Genomic DNA, 7,478 nt, shown 5'->3' on the forward strand with positions numbered 1-7,478 from the left:
ATTTTTATGGTAGTAAGAAAGTCTCCATGAGCCCTCTGTAGGCCACCCCTTGTATTGAGCACTTTATATAAACCTTGGTCAGCCCTGAAAGGTGAAGACTTGTTTTAGAGCTGAGGAAACTAGAATTTAGAAAGTAGAAAAACTTGCTCTGGTTAGACTGCTGTCAGAGCTGGAATACTACCTCAGTTCTACTTTTCTCCAATGTCCATGTGGTTGGCTGTTGTGCTCTGAGAATTGAGAACAGGAAAGAGAAGCAAAAGCCTGATTAATATATACACCTTTCATAGCCCTGTTTTTCCCCATTCCACCAGCCTGTCTGAAACCCTTCACTGAGCAAGCCAAATTCTCAAAGTGAGCAAGAAGATATAACCCAAAACCTGTGGGTTCTTCAGTTTATGTTAATGACAAATCCTAATTCTCTAGTCTTGTTAGTTTTATGCTGCTGCTGTGACAAATTGCTACAAACTTAGTGGCTTAAAACAACACAAATTTATGATTTTGCAGTTTTGTAGATCAGAATTCTGATGTGGATCTTACTGGGTAAAATCAAGAGTCTCAGCAGGCTGCATTCCTTTTCTGGATGCTTTAGGGGAGAATCCATATCTTTGCCTTAGTTGTAGCTTCCTGAGGCCACCCACTTTCCCTGGCTTATGGTCCCTTCCTTTATTTTTAAAGCCAGCTATATAGGACCCAGCCTTTCTCTACCATCTCTGACCCTTCTGATTCCCTCTTCCCCTTCTAAGGACCCTTGTGATTATGTTGGGCTCACCCAGATAATCCAGGATAATCTTCCTATTTTAAAGTCAGTTGATTAGCAAACTGAATTCCATCTGTGACCCTAATTCCCCTTTGCCGGTTGTAACCTGACATATTTACGGGTGTACCTGGGGGCCATTATTCTACCTACCACAGCACTTGACTCACTAATTGTAGCTTAGTGTGGTTGAACTAATCTTACATTTTTGGAGTTACAGAGTATCTAAGGCTGTAGTAAATATATGTTAAATTTTTAAGAAAAATAATACCAACAATGGAGAAGAAAATGGAGTGAGAAGCCCCTTGGGTGTTAACATATTTGTTTATGTATGTGTATTAACATGTAAGACTACTTGTTAACAGGTAAGTTTACACTCAGTTATTCCTAAGTTTTTAATAGTAGCTGTGTTTTTAAAGAAATGTATGAATCACATTTAAATGCATTATGAGAGCTTGCTAATGAACCGGATCTTAGTAAAACAGATATTTAGTTTTAACATTTGGATGTACCAGTTGTACTGTACTCATCTTAGATCCCTCTGAAACAGTGGTCAGGTTGCCATTTAATGGCAATGATTGCTAAGAACTATATACCTAATCAGCATTGATTTCTGTGTCCCAGAGCCAACTGTGAATAAAATGGGTTACTGCTCTTAAAGGGGTGCCATACACCCTGATTCTTTGATTTCTGTTTCATAATGAATTTTAGTAATTCACATGTAGAGCAAGAAGGTAGTGGGTGAGTTGAAAAACAAATATTAGATCAATAACTAGAATTATTTTGAAAACTTGAGTCCACTCTAAGTTTCATCTTATAGATAGATGCAGAACAGAGTCATAGGGGAAAACTCCAGCATAAATACTTAAAGAAAGGTGAGTCTTGTGTGTGTGTGTGTGTGTGTGTGTATGTGTATATATATATATATCTCCAGAATAACCTTTTTTATGAAATAATTCAGTATGTGTGTGTATCAGCCTGAGCTGTCTTTTTTTTTTTTTTTGAGGCAGAGTCTCACTGTGTTGCCCGTGCTAGAGTGCCGTGGCATCAGCCTAGCTCATAGCAACCTCAAACTCCTGGGCTCAAGCAATCCTACTGCCTCAACTTCCCGAGTAGCTGGGACTACAGGCGTGTGCCACCATGCCCGGCTAATGTTTCTATATATTTTTAGTTGTCCAGCTAATTTCTTTCTATTTTTAGTAGAGACAGGGACTAGCTCTTGCTCAGGCTGGTCTCAAACTCCTGAGCTCAAACGATCCACCTGCCTCGGCCTCCCAGAGTGCTAGGATTACAGGCATGAGCCACCACACCCGGCCAGCCCGAGCTGTCTTTTGAAAATATTCTTTAAGAGAATACTTTTTCCCCAAAGTAATGATTTTTTTCCCCCAGGAATTTATTATTTAAAAGTCTTTCAAAAGGTAAATAATATTGTCATCCCCTGGTTTACATATTACATATTTCACCTTATTTTTAAAAATGTTCTCATGTTTACATTGAACACTTTGAGAAGTATTACAACATTCTTAGTAAAATTCTGTATCAATCGTTTTTATCTTGTGCTGGAAAGGCATATCGTGGGAGATCTTCAACACTATCATCACTAGGATAGCAAAAACCAAAACAGGAGTAATGCTAATTTGTCATATGAAATTTGCAGGGTTTTAAGGTGAAAAAAGTGTTCTCAAGTCATTTCAACTTATAGGAGAATCTGTAGGTAGCAGTTAAATATTGTGTGCCTATTCTGCAGGCATAATATTCTGCATTTGCTTCTTGAAATTCAGTCGTGAGCAACATGGGAAGGTTCCAATTTTGTGTGGCTTGCAGAGTAGCAGAGCAGACAAATTATAACATCTGAATTTAAAATTGCAGCTGTGAGAATAAACTTTAATGCAGCAATTCTCAAATTTTTTGGTTTCAAGACCCCTTATACTCTTAAAATTTGAGAACACCAAAGAGCTTTCGTTTATATGGATTGTATCATTATTTAGCATATTAGAAATTAAAGTGATAAAATATTTGTTAATTTAACACTAATCCCATTATATGTTAATGTAACATGTGAAAAATGACTTCCAAACTAAATTTAGTAAAAAGAGTGTCACCGTTTTCATTTTTACATATTTCTAATGTGTGACTTAAGACAGCTGGATTGTCTTATCTGCTTCTGCATTCAGTGTTTTGCAATATGTCATTTTGTTTGAAATTTATGAAGAAAATTTGGCGTCATACGGAATTGTCATTGGGAAAGAGAGGACTCTCTGGATCTCCTGAAGAGATCTCAGGGATCCTCAGGGGTCTTTTTATCATGCTCTGGGAAGCTCTGCTTTAAGGAAAAGGCACAGTATATTATGAAAGAACTTGTGGCCTAATACGGGAATGCAGTTCAGGCAAAGTTTCTTGGAAGACTTTGTAAACTTCCGTAGAATAGCTTTCTTGGCTCTAAATACATAACGTGTATTTTTTTTTAAAGTTAGATTTGATTACCAGCTGCTAAAATAGTTTTCTTTAGAGCATTTGTCCTTATAATCTCAGGATCTCCAAAGTTAAATGTAATGGTATGAACGAAAACAAGTTTAGGTCAAAGTTTCTCAGCAAATGTTAGATGGAGTTGTCTTGAGTGGTTTCTGTTAAAAAAACAAAAAAACCTTTGAATCAATATGTAGACATTCTGCAATTCTGCCTTAGGTTATATTCTGCCCTCACACTTCTGGTGTCAATAGGAACAGTCTGGGAGCCATTTGTGCCCTATTAAATGGTGCCAAAGTTCTTACTCACTTTGGTCCTAAATCCTTCCAGGAATGTCTGTAGCTTTCTGATTGGATTAGAGAGGCTAAAATAATTTAAAAATCTAGTATTTTTCAAATGATAAATTACTCAACCTAGTTCCTTTGTGTAGACCAGAATCTGCACACGTGTTAACTTTGTGTTCATCAGTGCTTATCTTTGTGAATTCTTTTCTTCATTTACTTGATGGATAATTATGTATTTTTCCTTTTAAACCCTACATGCTGCTTATTACTAAGATTTTTCTCCCTCCACATGACCTGTTCTACCTGTTAGTGCTCAAAGTTATATGTTATCTGTTGCTTTCTTGGTGGCAAAATTATAAATATCAAAGTCTAGAAGTGCTAAGGAATAACAGCAATAACTACCATCCAATCTGCAGTGATGGAGTGGGAGTAGCAGGTGAAACTGCTACTCACAATTATATCAATAACTAATGTTTGGGCAAAATATATACTTTTCAAGTACGCTTTCAGCAATACATACAAGGAAAGTAATTTTCAGTGGTGTTCAGAACCTGTTTTATGCCTGATTTTGAGATCTGTAGACTTGACAACAGTTAAACATAAATGAAATTTATTTTTTTATTTGATCAGTTATGTAAGTACTTGGTTTAAGAAGTCAAATAGTTCTACAAGGTTTATAAACAAAAAGCAACAGTCCTCTGCACTGTTCTCTCCAGAGGCAACCACTTTTAATCCTTTTAGACATTTCTTAGGACATTCGCCTTCACGTTTGTGACATGCATGTGCAATATTTTAAGTTACAAATACAGTATTATCTATTGATGTCTTACTATGAAAGATAAGAATTTAGCACTCACCAGCCCACTCTCATCTCCCCTCATTTTTCCCCTTCCAGCATGCAATAATTTTTGGTTTAAGTCCATATTCAAGTTTTATATTGTTGCAGTCATATAAATGATTATAGCTGAGCCACATAGTATTGTATGGTTACATTTCCTTGTATAATTTTTATTTTTCCTTTGGTTAATAACTTTTTCCCCTTATTTGTACTATCATTAATTCATTCTCACCTGAATTTTATTTTTAAACTTTCATAGATGAGTAAACACTGAATGAACTAATGGAGTTAAAACATAGGAATCAACATATATACAGATAAATTAGATGTAGGAAAACAACCTTTTCTTCAGTGATATTTTACAAGTTTATAAAAAAGATATGTTAGCATTTAGACTATTTCAGGTAATAAACAGCTTATTCCCTGTAAATAATTTACCAAAGAAATAACTGTCAAATTAACTAAATTTGTATTCATATTTTCTGTATTAAAATCATCAATATTAACTTATGTAATCTAATTTTGTTCATCTCCATCATAAACATTATATCCTTCTGATTTAATTAATTCGATTTTCTTTTTATCTTGAAAAAATGTAACATCTTTAATTTTGCCAACAAAATTTCTTTTAAAAATCTCTTGAGTAACAATATTTACCTTTCGACCATATTCAAAACCCCCTAGATAAAAAATACCATTATAGTTTAGAGCAACAAACTTTTTGTGTGGATCAATATCCTCGGAAAGAATTAGACTGTTATCTAGGTAGGCCTTGATTAGAGTCTGATTTTGAATTATAAGTACATGGTGCCATTTGTTACAACACAGTGTGCTATTGCTATAGCTCATAGGCACAGAGATTCTTTCTCCTAAGTTAACTGCTATTTTCAAGGTCTGATTATAGAGACCAATTGCTAGAAAATCATTTTCTTCATTTTGAGCTTTCCCCATCCATACGATTAGGCCTTCTGCTTCAGTAGTACTGAAATTTAAGGATACAGTAGTGAACTGAAGGTTTCTCATTCTGTAGTTTGGATCAATGTATTTAATGTAAGAATTCCCTATAAATTTTGCAGTTGAAAATGAAGTTTTGTTTTCACAATACCTTCCCACCCAACCCAAAGTACACAGACAACTATAAGAAAATGATTCGTCAGGTATACATAGAGATTGGTGGAGACAAAGATTATTCAAACAGTACACAGACTGGTTACATGTGTTTCCAGCCCATTGTGGCAAACATCTGCAAGAAAAAGTTGTGCCATTTACTATACATTCACCCCCATTTCTGCACGTGTTGTATCCACAGGCTGTCCCATCACAGTCACCTACATTTGAACCACCTTTTGCTCCTAATTCAGTTAATTGTAATTCTTGATTATTTATAATAACTTCTCGAACACAACCTTGAAAACCTATGGGTTCATTTGCTATTGCCATGGGATTTACAAGATTTAAGGATGATACTCCTCCAATGTAGAAGTCTGTATTTGTGTCCAGGGAACTCATTTTAGTGGATGCTTTTTCTGTTACATTTATCCCATCCAGATCCAGGTAGCCTTCTGCACCAACTCTTCCTGCTTTTATGACATGCCAAGTACTTCCATTAATAGTTACTTTTTGGAGAGTTTCTAGAATGATAGTTTTGTCACCAAGATTGTAGCGAAGTTGAACAAAACCATTTATTAAAGAGATACATAAAAAGTCACCTGTCAATAAAGAGAATATTAATCAGTTTAATTAGTAATAGTAAGTTTTTCATCAAAAGCTTTTGCTCTTTCTGGGCAATTTGGGTAAATTTTGGTTTTGAAATGCAACAAATCTGGAGCACAATTCTGTTAATTTTATTTCAACTTATAGAGCAAAACATACTTGTATACATTACACATTATATCCTGTATTATTTTGTTCAGCAATTGGCCAAATAAATTTTCCCAAGTTGTAGATAGTTCTCACTGAATGAAAGTATTATGGTACTAAAAGTGAGATTTTCCTTAAATGATTTTAGTTAAGAGTGAATGTGTAAGAATAAGAAACTGAAATGTTTTATTCTAAGACATTTGATTTGGTTTTGATGAGAGATTGGGGAGATAAGCAAGGTAAAAGAATTAAGAGAGCACTTAGTGGTGCTATGAACATCTCTTATATTACATGCTTTCCTAAGTTTCAGCCATGCCTGTGGCTTCAAGTTCTACCTACAAGTACAGAAATCCCTATTCAAGATGTCTATATGAGTGTTTTACATGCACTGCAAGTTCTAAAGTTCTTATCTCAGTGTGTGAACTTCCATCATCCTGGCCTCTTCCAGTCTTCACAAAGTCAGTATATCACTCCATTATCCATCCAGTTCTTCAAGCCAAAAACTTAGATGTGATCTTTGGAACCATCCTTTCTTCACTCAACACCTAAATCTATCACGATAGGTCTTTAATCAGTTTTATTAATAGCATTTTGACTCATTGTAAAAGTTCTTGATTCCACTTTTCTCCTCACACCTGAGTTAAATTTACTGTCATTTCTAGCTTGATCTGTTGCCTCCTCCACTTTTCTTCGTTTCCAGTTGGTTTTCTAATCTACACTAAAGCTAAAGTGATTTTTTTCAAATGAAAGCCTGATCCTTATGTTACCCTTTAATGTCCTTCACTGTTGTTGGAATAGATACCTAAACTCACATACCTACAAAGGCTCTGTCAACTCCTGGCTCCTCTCCCCTCTCTCCAATCTTAACTAAATGTACTGTCCCCTTAAACCTCCTCTCTTTACTCCAGTGACACTGACCTGGTTAGAATTTCATGTGCGTTTGTCAGGGCCTTTGTGTATGTTGTTTCCTAGAAACACTCCACCCCATTCCACCTCAACTAGGTAACTCCTACCCATCCTTCAGGTCTCAGATCAAATGCTACTTCCTCAGAGAAGTCTTTCTTGATTTCTCAAGAGTAGGTCAGATTTTTTTTTCTGTAAGTGCTTCAATATTGCTGGATTTCCCTCCACGATATTATCTCATTCTATGATTATATAGTCATGTGCGGACAAATCTGAACAAATATGATCCAGCATCTGAAGTTGCAGTGAGGCATGCAGATGAAAAGTAAAGGCAACTCTACTTGCTTTGGAAAAGAATGTAGCTCTTGGCTGG

At 35.5% G+C, this 7,478-nt stretch overlaps 1 protein-coding gene across 1 annotated transcript in view; it reads right to left on the reverse strand.

The window, feature by feature from the left end:
* Positions 1 to 4,858: 4,858 nt before the first annotated feature.
* The window catches only part of EYS (eyes shut homolog (Drosophila)), a 235,914-nt gene continuing 233,294 nt past the window's right edge, over positions 4,859 to 7,478 (reverse strand). Inside the window, exons 9-10 of the mRNA XM_012650277.1 lie at positions 5,617 to 6,051; positions 4,859 to 5,022 (exon numbers count right to left, since the gene is read on the reverse strand). Coding sequence (XP_012505731.1) covers positions 4,859 to 5,022; positions 5,617 to 6,051 — 599 coding nt within the window. The remainder of the gene's footprint in view (positions 5,023 to 5,616; positions 6,052 to 7,478) is intronic.

The sequence above is a fragment of the Propithecus coquereli genome, unplaced genomic scaffold (genome assembly GCF_000956105.1).
Source record: "Propithecus coquereli isolate 6110/MARCELLA unplaced genomic scaffold, Pcoq_1.0 Scaffold317, whole genome shotgun sequence".
Classification (NCBI taxonomy): domain Eukaryota; kingdom Metazoa; phylum Chordata; class Mammalia; order Primates; family Indriidae; genus Propithecus; species Propithecus coquereli.